This window comes from Eschrichtius robustus, chromosome 3, assembly GCF_028021215.1.
Source record: "Eschrichtius robustus isolate mEscRob2 chromosome 3, mEscRob2.pri, whole genome shotgun sequence".
NCBI lineage: Eukaryota > Metazoa > Chordata > Mammalia > Artiodactyla > Eschrichtiidae > Eschrichtius > Eschrichtius robustus.
Window position 1 is genome coordinate 88,758,370 of NC_090826.1, and position 15,387 is coordinate 88,773,756.

At 43.1% G+C, this 15,387-nt stretch overlaps 1 protein-coding gene across 3 annotated transcripts in view; it reads left to right on the plus strand.

Annotated features, from left to right (window-relative positions):
• The first annotated feature begins 1,029 nt into the window (after positions 1 to 1,029).
• CDC14A (cell division cycle 14A) overlaps positions 1,030 to 15,387 on the plus strand; it is a 190,807-nt gene continuing 176,449 nt past the window's right edge. Inside the window, exons 1-2 of one of the 3 annotated variants that reach the window (XM_068538080.1) lie at positions 1,030 to 1,540; positions 2,349 to 2,439. In XM_068538080.1, the coding sequence (XP_068394181.1) occupies positions 1,492 to 1,540; positions 2,349 to 2,439 (140 nt within the window). In that variant the 5' untranslated portion in view covers positions 1,030 to 1,491. The remainder of the gene's footprint in view (positions 1,541 to 2,348; positions 2,440 to 15,387) is intronic. The other 2 variants (XM_068538081.1, XM_068538082.1) reach the window with 2 other exon arrangements.

Consider the following 15,387-nt stretch of genomic DNA (forward strand, 5'->3'; position numbering starts at 1 on the left):
TACGAGAAGCCTCACAGAAACAAGTCAAGGGCTTCTTTGAGATGAACCACTCCCTGCAGCGCTTCAGCTAAGACTGTGTAAAGATATTCTTTTGTGATAATTTTCCCCGGGGACAAGTGGCCCTCTTCCCTCTCCCCTATTCCCTCCCCTCCCACCCCCCCCCCCCCACCCCGGCTGGCCTCGCTCCTCCGCCCCGCCCCCCTCCGGGACCAGAGCCACATAAAGGTTAGGTATTTGTGATGATTTTGCGCCCACAGCGGCAACCCAAATGAGAGGACGTGGGGAACCGGATGGGAACGTTTTACCCAGTGAGAACAAAGCACAAGTTAATTCAGAGTCCAATATGTGTAGAGGAAACCAGTAGGTGTTCTTCTGAGCTAGGAGGTAGGGCTTCTTTTTTTAATAAAGATAGAGATCCGTCAGTGGTGAGGATGGGGGTTGGTTGAAAGATTAGCTATAGGTAAGGTGGGGCACGGAGTTCTGAGATCTTTAAGAGTGTGTGTGTGTGTGTGTGTGTGTGTGTGTGTGCACGCGCGCATGCAAGAGTTTAGAAGAACAAGGGTGAGTGGGGCTAGAGAGGTAGAGAATGAGAGAGCCAGAGAAGAAAAATCTGGACTAGGAAGACTAAGTGGGTGCAGAAAACGGAGGGGCGCGGGCTCATTCTTGCCTGCGAAGCCGCTGCAGTGCCCTCCGGGACCACTCCCAACTCCACCGTTTCATTCATAACTTTCTGGTCTGGAGGCCCCGCCCGGCTCCTCATGGCCCAGGGCCGCGTTTCCTGTACAGCAATTGGTGGACGGCAACAAAGCCTTAGCAACCGGTTCTTAGTGATCCGCGGGGCGCTTGGTAACTGGGGCGCTGGGCGGGCGCGGAGAAAGGAGCGGCGCTGTCCCTTTAAGGGATGGCCGCGGAGCCGTGAAAGTGGAGGGGGCTGAGGGAGGGCGGGGAGGAAGGTCCGGGGGCGGGCCCAGGGGGAGGAGGAGGAGGAAGAGTTGCTGCTGAAAGCAGGCGGCGAAGGAGGAGCCGGAGCAGCTGCTGCCAGCCGGCGGGCACCGGAGTCCTGCCCGCTGCCGCACGAGTAGCCACGGGCGCGATCGGGGCCAGAAGTCTCCTCCTCCATGATCCCTTTGGGAGCCGGGGGAAGACTTTGCCCGGCCGTGAGAGCTGGTCTGCGTTTCCCAGGCGCGGCGGCGGCGGCGGAGCAGCGGCAGCAGCCGGGTCCGAAGCGGAGCGGCCACGGACCGGGGCGTGTGCGCCCCGCTCGGAGGGTGCTCGGGTTCCCCACGGAATGTCCCCGGGGCGCCCTGCGCGCTGACACCCCCCCCCCCCCGCCCCCAGCCGCCTCCGCCTTCGGCGCCTGCTGCCTGTCTCGGGCGGACTCGGTGTTCGGGACTGCAAGCTTCCCCGCTCCTGGGCAGTGGGGAAGCCCCCGGGGGCGGGTGACCTCAGCTGGCCGGGACCCAGCCCTCCCCCGTGCGTATCTCGCTTAAGATGGCAGCGGAGTCAGGGGAACTAATCGGGGCTTGCGAGTTCATGAAAGGTGAGGAGCAGCCGCCCCGCATCCTCCAACCCTCCCTCGCCCCCAACTCTTTTCACTTCTCGCCCCAACGTCGCAACCACTGTCTCTGGCTTCTTCCTGGGCCCCCAGCGTATTGCGGTCGCTGCGCGGGCTCTCGTCCCCTCTCGGTACTATCCTCTCCCCGAGGACCCCCTGCTTCCGGCTTCTGTGTCTCTCTCGCGTCCCTCGTTCCCTCTGCAGCACCCGCGGAAGGCCTCCCCGCCCGATAATGGGACAGCGCCGGCCTCTGCCGGGCTCCTGCATGCAGCGGCTCGTGCGGATCCTGCTCCGAGGGATCCTTTCGGTTGCCTTTATCCTCCTACTGCTGGACCCGGTCTTCGGGACCTCTCCAGACACACACCCCGTCTCTCCCCCCGTCCTCTTCTTGAAGTCTCCGGAGCTGCAGGGGAGAGGCTCGCCTCTGGCCTCTCCCTTCCCCTTCCGCAGCTGCTGAGGTCTGGAGATTTCTGAACCAAGCTTGCATCTCCAGTGCTACGGGTACCCTCAGCTTCTACCTGCTCCCTCGGGCCTGAACAAGGGGGATGTGGGAGCTCTGCCCACCGCTGAGTCCCTCAGTCGGGCCCTCTTCTCGCTTCTCTAACCGGTATGCTCTTGGATCTCTGTCGCTTTGTGGGAGAGATCAGGGCTCTGCAAGAATTCCATGTGTTAACGGGGTCTTTAAATAATGGGTGGCGGTTGTTAGTTTGATCTTGTTGCATTAGCAACCCCCCCGCCCCCAGCTTCCCTACTTCTCATATGTTTTCTCCTGTCTTTTAAACTTGTCTTTCAGATCGGTTATATTTTGCTACTTTAAGGAATAGACCAAAAAGCACAGTAAATACCCACTATTTCTCCATCGATGAGGAGCTGGTCTATGAAAAGTAAGTTTCTTTCTTTCTTTCTTTTTTTTCTCAACCATTTAGTTTGTTGGCTCTTTGGTGAGGAAATGCTATGCACCTTCATGGCACTTTTATTCACCTTCCCCCAGTGGTGCAAGCAACAAATCCAATTTCTTTAGACTCAGATGCTTGGGGAGAGGTGCAGGGAAAGTTAACATAATTTGAACCTATCGTCACCTCATTCCTTTTAGACCTCTATCTATATTAGTTCTTCCTACCACCACAATAAACTGCAACCGTAGATTCCTAACACTCTCCAGAGCCGGACCAGGGAGACGCACCCTCTGTCCTTGCCAGATTCTGTAGTAGGCCTGTGAATCAGTCATGGAGTATTTACTGGAGCACGTACAGAGTACAGGGCAGTGTGCGTATTATAGGTGCTTCAGCTTTACAGTTCACGAGGCTTCTGCTGTATCTCAGGATGTCTGTGTTTGTGCAGCTCATATTTGAAAAGTGGGGCACGCTTAGCTGGAGATAGCTGTATCCAAGCCATATCTATGAGTAAGATTTTATCAGTGTGGTAAATTATTGAGTTATTTTATTTGGGTGCCCCAAGCTTCACAGTATTATTATTTTTGCCTTTCAGGAAGTGGTATAGAAGTGCTAATTTACATTCTTTGTTTACTCTGCCTCTGTGGGATTAGGATTTGAGAGTGTAAGATACAAGAAGGGAACTGTTTTCTGCGAAAGACCATTGAGCTACAGGAAAAAGATATCATATAGTATAGTAAAAACTTAATTAAAGAGGGATAAATCTCTACTTAATAAAAGCAACATATAATAAGGAATAAGAAGGCTGAGTTGACTTAATTATGTCCTTTTATTAAAAGAGCTAGTGTTTCAGAGTAGTCCAATATATTCTAACAAACATTTAATTTTACTTCCTTGTTTTCTTAACCAAACGTGCAATTAAATGAACATAGTTAAATGAACCATAGTTACTTAGTAAGCTTCCTAGGACTTGTCCCGTTAAGAGGGATTTTGGCAGTTCTGCCAAAGGATCTGTGGGTGCCACCAGGTATTGGAAGAGTGAGAGTATTCTCGAACTTCAAGAGCATATCTTTTACTTGAGGGAAAACATTCTTTAATTTCACTTCATCATAGGGATTCCTGAAACTGATGTCTTCAGGACATTTCTCTTAGTGGTGCTGGGAACAGGATGCTTCTTGAATGGCTGAAGTGAAAGTGGGAATGAAAGAGCCCTTTGCTGCTGCTCATGAATGCCCAGAGTTGCTGGGCGAAGAGGTCTAAATCCCTGGTGTCAGATTACAGCTCTGCTCCTAGATAGCATGGAGTCCTGCACTGCCTGCTCCCTGACCTCTGGTGCCTGGATGATGTCACCGCCAGCAGTGTTTATGGAGTGTTCATTCTATTGTTGCGAATGTGCATTGTTGTCACCCTCTTTTCTGGGCGTAGGGTTTGGGGACCTCTCATGAGTCCGAGGGTAGGGACTGTGTATATGCCATTATGTTTAATTCTTCAGTGATGTGCCAGAGGTTAATATGTCACTGAACACGCTCCAGGCGTTGAGGTCTAAGTTGCTTCTCTTGGGATTGCTAGATGGTAGATCTAGCAGAAAATTACGTCTAGTCAACTAAACACAGCACTCAGTGGTTTTTCGATTCTAATATTGATATATGAGGAAAATTTTTTGTGTGATTTTAATGTTAGTATTTTAGGATAGGGCTACAAATCACATTCTTCTTATATTGATTCTACTGTATTTCTGGTGTCCTGTAAAGAAAGACCTGCTGGAGAGACCATCCAATTTATATTGTGAGTTTTGATGTCATTCTAAACTATGATGAGCACTCCAGTCTGGGCAGAGTGTGTACTTCTTTTTGTTTGAGGTGCCTAACTACTATGCCACAGTAGTGGCTATGGTTCTGGTCACCCACAACTCCATTTTTTTGTCACCTCAACATATTTCACAGGGCTAGAGGATGTAGTGAATACACAGATGATGGATGCATATGTAACCTTCAAGGAGCTCCAAACCTGCAGGGAGAAAGACAGGAGTGCAGTGAGACAGAGAGAAAAGATAACTGCCATAGAGTAACATAACCCCTGTGCTGGGAGGAATTCATGGGCATTGGGGAGCACTTCTGGTTGAGGGGTTCAGAAAAGGCTTCATGAAGGAGTTAAGACTGGCTTGAGGGATGGACAGAGATATGAGAGGAGAGAACCCAGAAGTGGGAACAGCGAGGATGAGGAGGGAGGCTCTGGCGTGTGTTCAGGGAATAGTAAGACCTCCGATTTGCCTGGTGTGTGTACAGGTTCAAGTGGGGCTGTGTGATATGAAGCTGAAAGGTCAGCTGGGCAGATTGAATGCAGCATGGTATGCCATGGGGCTCTCTTGAGGATCTGGGGGCAGTCCAGGGTATGACTGGACCTGTGCTAACTGCAAATAATGGCAAACATTTATTGAGCATTTAAATGCATGCCAGATGCTATTCTAGGTGCCCCACAACTATTAATTTACTTTATGTTCACAACAGTTTTGAGGCAGCTACTATTACCATCCTTAGTGTGCAAACGATGAGAGTGAGGTACAGAGAGGTTAGGTAACTTGCCCAAGGTCACAAAAGTAAGAAGTAGCAGACCTGGAATTTAAAACCAAGCCCTCTGGTTCCAGAGTACATATATCCTCTCTCAAAAAATTAATATGATGCTATCATCACTTAAGATGGATTAGAGAGGAGGTAGAGCCCACTTAGAAAAATTCCGAAATGTTCAGTGGGGAGAAATAAGTGCTTAGATTAGGACTGGTGGCAACGGTGGTGGAAAGAAGGGCTCTGAATCCATGTGACTTGGCAACAGATCAGGTGGGTGGGTTGGTGGGGTGCTGAGGAAAGAGAGGGGTCAAAGAAGTCTTTAAGACAGCCTGGGTCATGGTGAACCTGCTGGGGCCATTGACTGAAATAAGAAGTAGGGCAGAAGAATTGGCTTGTGGGGAGATCAGGCATTCCATGTTGGTCAGGTTGGAATTAAGGAATTTAAGGGATGTGCACGTCAGTGTTGGATATCACATAAATTTGAAGTCCTTAAATTTGGGAATTTTCCCCAAAGAGATGATAAAGCCGTGAGAATGATGTGATTTCTGGGGAGAAAGGGAAAATTTCAAGGCCTGTATTTCATAGGCATGACCAGGATGAGAGGAGCAAGGGAAAGAGGTGGAAATAAGCGGCCAAAGAGGTGGACAAATGCTGAAGGAGAGAGAAGAAAGGGGAGAGGGACAGAAGTGGTGCAATCCATCCCTTCAGCTCCACTTCAGGGAGGTATTGAATGAGAGAGACTATAAAGCCCCTGAAGGATGAGTAACATCTGGGTTCTTCTATGGAGAATGGCTTATGGTGAGGAAAACCTTGACTATCATATCAGATTGTATATGTCTCTAAGGAAAGGGGAATATTAGTATACATAATCACACAGGGCCTTGTACAGCCCTGTATCTGTGTACTTATTTGCTGAATGTATAAGTGAAATACTGCCTTTCTGGCTAAATTATCACCCTGGAAATGCAACTATTATTTTTGAATCAGGAAGTAGACTCTTTAAATATTAGGCTGTGGGCGTTCTGGACACAGCTGTGTTTTGTGCAGATGTTTATTTAGTTATGGAAAGACATTAGTGCATTATGATTGAAATGGCAAGCTTCTGAGAAGCTGGTGGAGAAAATTTAACAAAGTGGCCTTATGAGGTCAGGCTGTCTCTTAGAAATGAAAGTCTGAATTTTCTCCTTGATTTTTAAACAGAATTTATCACATTAATATAAAGGCCTGAGCAGTTTTAGTAAAATGTGGTTGATAATAAGCATACGTTTGTCCTTGGTTTATGATTTCACAGATCAGAATTAACATCAGCGTATAGACTAACACACTTGTGAGAAAAAAATAGCGCCATAAAAAAGGAGCCTTTCAAAGATTTGTCTGTATTTGATTAAGCTACAAATAATGTACAACCCTCCAGAAAGGCTAGTTCTTTGGTTTTGGAATTGAGCCGTGTAATCTAAATAGAGGCTTACTTTTCATAACTTGGCTCAAATTTTTTTGGCTCAAAAGTTAGCAAAATCAAATACGTTAATTGTTTTAACCTTTGTGTGCCCCTCTTAATGGTGATGGGTGTAGGGTTGGATGTTTATGCATAGAAAGCCAGTTTGCTATAAAGGAGAGTGTAAAGGTCTTGTCCATTTTCATTTCTTCTCTCCTTGTGTTTGCAAAGGAAAGGTATTGAAAATGCAGGAGAGAACCCTTCATAGTCATACTCTGGGGACTGAATATTAAGCAGTTTCTGAAACGATTCAAAGGATTTCACCAAATGTTTTAGCATGGAAGAATGAGCAGCCTCTAATGAGGACTAATTAGCTAACTTGAAGATTTAAATAATTTAAAATGTTCAATTTTCATTTAAACTTTATTAAAGCAGCCGGATATTAATACAACCGGGAATTTTTAGATAAGTAATTTATAGAAGAATGATTTCTTTTATGTAGCCTGTAGCATAGGTTTGAGTTGAAATGCGGGCCTAGGACATCTTTGAGAGAAATACAGAAAAACTTCTCTTGCCCGGAAATACTTGTGGGAATGGATATTTAGGTTAGATAGAGGTAGGAAGAAACACTTTTGGTTTTTCAATTTTTATTTTAAATTTAATGTAGTTTTATTTAACGGACAGCTGAATGCCATCTAAGCACATGTATACATACACAGATATGTGATCTTATATAGAGCCTTGGGGCCATCATTTGGTACCTTAGCTTTCATTATAAATTGCTATGATATAGACAGATATTTATAGTCCTGTGACAGGCAATGTTCTATATCCTTTATACACATTAACTCAATCTTCAGAGCAACCCTAGGAGTTAGGTGCTATTATTGTCACCACTTTATAGATAAGGAAACTGAGGCCCAGGGAGGGTTATGTAGAGCTTAAGGTCATTGAGCTAGTAAATTTGCCCTGAAGTCTTGCTCTTATGCTTCCAGCAAGTTCCCAGTTGTCCTGAGCCTGAGGTTGGTGGGGAGGGTGCAGAACAGCTTTGCCCCTCCCTGGCTCACGTGGCCCTTCTAACTTGGGTGGTTATGGCTTTGGCAATAAATGTGCTGCTGACGTTGTGTGCACAAATTTGTGCGCAGGCTGTATCTGGGAATGTGTGATAGTAATTAAAATGTTTTTCCACGGCTCCACTTTTGTGGCTGTAATTTTGCTTTTTCTCCTTTCAGTAGACTGCCCCGCCTAAAAAGGAGAGAGAAAGTAAATTGAGTTAATTATCATTATATATTAATAGGAGAGATGAGAACAAAAGAAGCCCAGTTTTTATAAGCCTGTGAAAACTTTTTGCAGGCTGTCTGGTGAAATGTTCTTGCTGCTTAACTGGTGTAACGTAAGATGTAATGATTTCTGTATAGAATTCTCCTAAAAACTTGGAAAACTCTTTAGCTTTTAAAAGATGGTATAGGTTTCTACTTTCTTCCCCTTTTCTCCTTCCTCCCATCCTAACCTTGCAGAAATAACCCAGTATTGTTTAGGGCCACTTTTTCCACTCTCTGTTTTGAACACATGAGTTTTAGGCGTGTGCTTCCTGTGTACACAACCAAGAGTACTATGCTGTGTACGTGATAAGGAAATAGACATATCTGTATACATTCACTGGTCAGTTCTTAATTCCGTGACCCACTGGAGTCCACTGTTACTTTCAGGATATTGATTTATTAAATATTTGCTGTTTTGACCTCCCAGGCATTCACAGTGGGTAGTCAGTCTCTGCTCTTCATAAGGACAAATTGTTACTCAGTTCTTTCAGTTTGCTTGAGATAAGCCTGGTGAAAATGCAAAATTTAACGGAGGTGCTGAGGACTCAGTTAAAACTGACAGGGCTAGTCTTAGTCGGGCAGCCTGAGAGAGGGATCCGAATGGACCGTACAAGAGTCCATTGAGGAGCTGTCTGCCGTCCAAGTTCTTTGTCGGCCAAGTCACCACAGGGCGGCTTCATTATTGTGTTTGAAGTAGATCCCTAAGACATCAGATGTTCTCTTTTGTCAGTTCATAAACACATTCCAAAGCTGAAAGTAAATGACCTTTACTTAGCCACAGCTTAATACACCTTTGTGCTTAAAAAACAAAGACAAAGAAAAAAAGACTCTTGACACATTTTTATGGGAAGTGAAAAAAGCAAAATTTAAAAGAAAGTTGTAAGTGGTTGGAAATAGAGGAAACTTAACATTTAGACGGGATAGATTTTGGTGCAGAGCACTGTGCTGATGCTTTGGGGACACACAGATACATAAAGAAGGAAGTGGAAACAACACATTGCAAGGCAATATATGACAAGGGCTGTAAATGTACATATTAGAAATCTAAGAAAGGAAGAGATATAAAGCCTATGATATTTGAACTAGCTTTTGAAGGGTGTGTAAGAGCAAAAGAGTAAATTTTATGATCTCCGTGAGGACGAGTACTGCCTATTTTTGCTCACCACTGTATCCCTATACCCAGCACAGTGCCTGGCATAGAGATGGTGTACAAGAAATTTTAGCTGAATGAATGAGTGAGTGAACAAGGAGGAAAGAAAGAAAGATTTCAGTGTTGGGGAGTAGCAAGATTCTGTCAGGTGAGACAAAATACTTGCAGTGCAGAGAGGTCACAGGTGAGGCTGGAAACATGGTTGGGGACTGGCTTATGGAAAGCTGTTTGGATCTCAGTTCTGCTGGTTTATGAGTGACAGGGAGACGGAGCAGAGCTCTGCTTAGGACAAGTACTCCCATGGCTGGGAGGTGAGGTGTCTGTTGTCTGTGGCCAGGCTGGTTTATGGTTGTAGCAATGGGAACAGAAAGGCCCGGTGGGGGAGAGGCTAGAGAGGATGGAGTGACTATATTTGGCACTGACCAGATGAGGGGGTGGGAGAATTGAAGGTTAAGTTCAAGGTTTCTGACTTGGGTGATTGGGAGAAAGGGACACCTTAAAGTAGGCCATGTCTGTAAATCAAAAGGAGGAGCTGCCTTTTTTGTTGCCTTGTTTTATTTTGGGGATGGCAAAGAGAAGTAAAAAAGTGGGGGGGGGGTCTATAATGAAAGTAGAAGAGGAGTCTTTGTGTTTTGCGATCTTTCAGCAGAAAATAGACAATGTCTGCTGTGGATATTTAGATACTTACTTGTTTAAAATCTGGGGAGGTGGGTGGGACAGCTGATTTCAAGTTCCTTTCTGGCTCACTGATTTGAGTTGGGCTTAAGTGTGGAATTCATTGTTTCTTTAAAAAATTTTTTTACATTTAAAAAGTTGGTTTTGTTAATCGCCTGAATACTTCTGGGACCACCAAAGAATCAGATGTTGAATGAGAACCATCAAAAATATTGCCGTATTTATTAAAGGACGTAACAGTCCCAGTCCTCGACAACTTGGAAACATCTGGTAAAGGATCACGATTATTTGTGATTGATAGGGAATTCCTTTATGGAACAGAGTTTGTGTGAACTAGAGTTTTTGAATAAAATGTTTCATTTATTAATTTATTAGTTTAATATTTTGGTCTTAAAGACGATCACGTCCTATTGACAAATTAAAGAATTTGCTAGTTTGGACTTCTTCTTTTCTTATAAAATTTAATTTTCTTTTGAGAACCAGAAAAGATGGTTTATTTCAGATTTGCTCTCCTTGATGGATATACTCTTGTAATGCATTTGTCTTGTCTGGGAATGTGGCATTTCACTGGGGCAACTTCTACAAAGAGTTAGAAAATCACATCTTAAAATATCAAAGCAGTTTTGTAATTTATGGAAACCTTCCTAAAATGAATGTACATTTTTGCCTTGTTAAAGAATTTACTGATTATGATTTGCTTTTTTTTCTGTAATACTCAGACTCTATTATTATGAATACGTTGGCTGTACAGTTTCACTGTAATTCAGGGATAGTTTTAGGAGCTCCTAAGGAATAAAGGGATCTCTGCTTATGTAGCAGATGGTGCCTGCTTGCTAAATGTCTTTTGTCTTTTAGTGGTTTTAATTTATTCAGTCAGTTTTTGTTGATGGCTACAATGAGCACTTTCTAGGTGATACTTACTGTTGGGTTAGCTTTTGACATTACTATCAATGTAGCAGCTGCCAATAGCTGCCTCCTGCCTATGATCTGTCTGATGAGTCTCATATACTATGGGCATAGGAACTAGATATCACATTTTATACAAAATAAGGCTAAGTAGACTCCAAGTGAGTCTGAGAGTGTCTTATAAACATCGCTAAAGGGCATGGGTTTGTGACAGGCTTTAGAAGAAACAATGTGACTTTGTTTTTTGGCTTACTTGTGATTCTCACTTCTATTCCAGATTGAGATTTCTGAATTGGGGATCCTTGTATAACTGATTTCTTATTCTATACATTTATCTTCCTTTTAAGAGAGTGTGAAATATATACAGCATTTATATTAGTCCTGGTAATCAAATTATTGATCATCTGCAGCTGAATTAATCTGAAATGCTAAAAACATCTTATTTTTTTCTAAGTGTGTGATAAAGAAAAAGGTTAAAAGGTCTTTTCTAGGGAGCTGTGAATAGTGGGCTTTAAAATAGTGCCTTTGCTGTTCTGCCAGATGCTTTAACTAGTGTCAAATGTGTTTTATTTTATATGGCCTATAGCAGATTGCCTACAGCTCTAGAAAACCCAAAAGTAAAGGTTTAGAATGATTTTAACTTGGCAAAACTCTCAGATAGAATTGAAGGGGCTGCTAAGCAAAAAAGGAGTTGGGATGGCGCTTAGTTGGGGTGAGTCTTTTTAGATTGGGAGTTACTTCTGGAGCAGGTCACATTGGGAGGAAGCCAGTAATAAAGATGCAGGCCGCGGCGGAGACTGTGGAGGTGGGTGCTCCCATCCTCTCCCTGCTCTAGGGAGGCGGATGACCTCGTCATTCTCCATCCCCCTCACTGTCCTTTCCTTCTTAGGTTATTTTTGTCAATTTTGTCTACTTAGTTCAATTTTGTACCCAAAGCTAGTAAAATGTGATATCTGACATCTTTCCCCAGATTTGACCTGGTGTATAGCTTAGAAGGATTAAATGGAAGAAGGCGGTATTTTTGCAGATGAACCAGCCACGTCAATCTTTCATTCATTTGCTCAGTCATCTCTGTGCCAGGTGCTAGGGAGACATTAATGAGCAAATTTTAACCCAACCCTGTTCTCATTGAGTTTATAGTCCAGTGAGGCTTAGGGAGGCTATTAATCAAATATTTAGACATAGGACTGTTTGTAAGTTTTCTGAAGGAAAGACCTATGGTTTTGGAAGCACATAACAACGAAAACTGGCCTGCAGGGTGAAGGGGTACGTGTGTGTGTGCGTGAAGTGGGGTGAGGGCAGAGGTGGAGGTAGAGGTGGGGGAGGGATCAGAGAAGAATTCCCTGAGGAAGTGTGACTGGAACTGAGACCTAGAGGATAAGTGGGTGTTAATTAGGCCAGGGAGGGTAAAGTGCCAAGGGCCTGAGGCAGGAATTAAAAGAAACAGCTTGGTTGGAGCTTACTAGTACTAAAATGGGGGGAATGGTGCAAAATGAGGCCCCAAAGAGAGATAGGTAGGGGCTGCATCACCCTGGGCCTCACAGACAAGTCTGAGGGTTTTGGTTTTACTTCCAAGAGCTTAGAGAGGTAATGTGATCATTGCCAGGTTTTAGAGTAATTATTTTCCTTTTCAGGACCTCACTTGCTTTATGACATGTGAGGAAGGTTAGTCTTTTGTGTAAAGGGGATCAGTCCCCATTCTGTTTTTTTACCGAAGTCACATGCATACTGTCTGCATAGCCCTCTTGCCTTCAATACCTGTCATTAAACAAAGGGGTTAATTTCCACTGCTTGAGAATGTTTCTGTGGGAGTGAATTTTAATCTTGCCAGTGCATTCCTGAAAAAGTTTTCTTTTGTTTACATTAGTTTGAGAGTCAAAGGGGGTGTTTAATTAATTGACCTGCTCCAAAGAGGGAAGTTACAGAATTACAGACCCTGGTGCTGAAGGTTCCTTGATATCATTTAGTCTGTCTTTTGGCTTTAAGGCAAAGCAGCAACCCATTTTACAGAAGCAGCAGCTGAAGGCTTCGGTGGCCCTTCTACTTGCCCCAGGTTAATAAGGTGGTAAGTGGAGAAGGGTTCCTCGCTCGTATTCCCAGTTGTGTATCTGGACTTTCCTAAAAACCTAGATAATGTACCAAAGGACAGGCGTGAGAGTTGATATTGGGATTCTCTCCTTCCTTTGTGATCTCAACAAATTTACTTACCTATGTAACGTAAGGTATTTACTTACCTTACATAGGTAAGTAAATAGTACTGATGTGAAGGTTCCTACCTTATGAAGCCGCTGTCTGGACTGTGGGTTTGTTTTCCGGCTATGTAGAAAGCATAGTGAATTTCAGGAAGAAAGCTGTGAGGTTCTTTCTATTCTCTGAGGAGACACTCTGAGGAAAATGCCTTCTGTACCTAGACCAAACACATTGAGAGGGCAGAGTGCATCAGATAGGGCGAGCAGCCCTTGAGAAACATTTGAACTGTTGAATGGTTTGTCCAGTATGTATAACTAGAGTCATAGACAATCTAGACTATTTTATATATATATACACTATAATATATATATAATATATATTATATATAATATATAAATATATAAATATATATACACACTATAATATATAATATATATAATAGTCTTATATAATGGCTAGGAATGTGATATGACAGGGTAATATAATATAATATAATATAATATAATATAATATAATAGCTGGAAAGAACTTTAGAAGCCATCTAATTCAGCATTTTCATTGATAGATGAGGATGTGGAGTCCCAGAGAGGCTAAGACATCAGCCCAGGGACTCTGAGGGATCAAGTTGAGACACGAACCCCTTGCTTCCCAATGGTCTTTAGTTTTCCATCAGTCTCTAGGTGACTGATGTGGAGCGGGAAGCTTCTTAGATGTGCAGCCTCTCTCCCCTGGGAGGTAGACATCAATGTGACTGTGGTTTGTTACACCTGAGCAAAAACTCAAGCTTGTACTTTGATCTTAGATTAATGTTTGCTGAGCATTTGAGGCCTTTTTGAAACGTGATCATTGTGAGTTTCAGCCATGTACAGGATCTTTATCATCAGACTGACGGGGTGCTGATAATATTTTAGTGATAGGGAAAATATTAGGTATAGCGTATAGCCCAGAGATCAGTGCTGATTAATTTCACCAAAATTTTGCACGTATGTACATACACACACATCTCACTGTGCTTTGGAGGATACTGCTATCTTAGCATTTATCAACGGTAATTATGTTTACTTGTCTATCATTGGGTGGTGAGCTCCTTATGGGTAGGGACTGGTAGTCAGCAGGTTTTCAGTAATATTTGAGTGAGTGAGTGAATGAATGAATAGATGAAACATGTCAGCAGTGCTGGTAAAAAATTGGAAGAGTTGGCATGCGTTATAATGATCTTACAGAATTTTTTCATGTTTTTTTTCTTGTATTGTCAGCACTCTTTGATTATTATGTTAACTTGTAGTGCCTTGCTCAGAGTAGGTGGTCATAAATTTTGTTCAGTGAGTATTGCTTGGAATATAGTTTATCTTTTTGCTGAGGAGTTGACAGTTTTCAGAGGAAACTTTTGATATGTAGAATAAGGTACAACTGTGCTTTAAATAATGATTCCTCTAGGAATGGACCCACTTAAATTAGAGTTTGTTAGAAAAACCAAACACAAAAGAATGATACATCATAAACTTCATAAATCTCGTGAGAAGAGCTAGACATGTAGGGTATAACAGAAAGGCTTCTAGGCCCAAATTCTATTTCCCTTAAATTCTGTGGGTAGCGGGTGACCCTGGTAAACATTTGCTCTGGTCCCATTTCTTCATTCTCCCCAGAAGATGACCCTATCTTTCCTTCCCTCCCCACTTGCAGGACTCCAATTCTTTTCATTTCTTTCCTATCAAAACAGGGAAGAATTTGATTTTAGCTATTTACACTCACGGAATAAAAAGACAGATTGACTGTTTTTCACTTAATAATTCATGAGTTTCATTCTAGGTATTGACCCATAATTTACCAACCTTACAAGGGGAAATTTATATATATATATAAGGGACACTTATTCATTTGTTCATTCGTGCATTCATTTGGAGGGGAAGCTCAGGGTACCCTGCAATAATAAAATAATATATCCATGGTTTTCCTTGTCCAAATGAGACAAGTTTCCCCCGACCCTAGAAAAAGTGGGGGCCTTTGCTTGGCTGTGGCTCTGGAGGCCTCTTCCTGGGAATTGCCAGAATGGAGAAGACACTATCATGTATCATTAACCTCAGGTTTAGGAGCCCACTCAGCCCTCGGGTTTCTTTATTGTGTCTCTACACGGCTTATCTCTGCCATTTTTCCTCCCCATTTTCACTGTCCCCAGGTTGATGACTTTCCAGTTCTCCTCTTCCGCCCTGAGCCCAATTCTTTTATTCTCCTGCCTTGGTTCCAAGTTGCTCAAGTACATATTTTATACCTTCTAGCATATTTGAGTTATTTCAATTGTTATCAATTGATTTTTGTATTTTAACATTTCCCTCTAGCTAATGGTCTGGCCTGTAAATGTGTTTCCATTTTCCCCACCTCGGGTGAGGAAGTTTCTTACAAAGAGGCATGTTGTTGGAAGGTGTCTTCTCTGTTCATGGCATTTTATTATACCTAAGTCAGTGATAACCTAGCATGGTGTGAGCAGCTGTGACCATTTTTTCTTCAATGCTCTTGACATTTTCAGAAATGTATTTAGCTTGTTAGAAAATTATATGTATATAAAGCTATATTATAAATACATATATATTTTTAGAACTGTAAACACTGTAAGGAAAGGCTATATAAAACGACCTTAAGATAGAGTTTGTTGGCTTTATATTTGTCTGTGACAGTTCTGACTTTTGAAGACATGTTCTA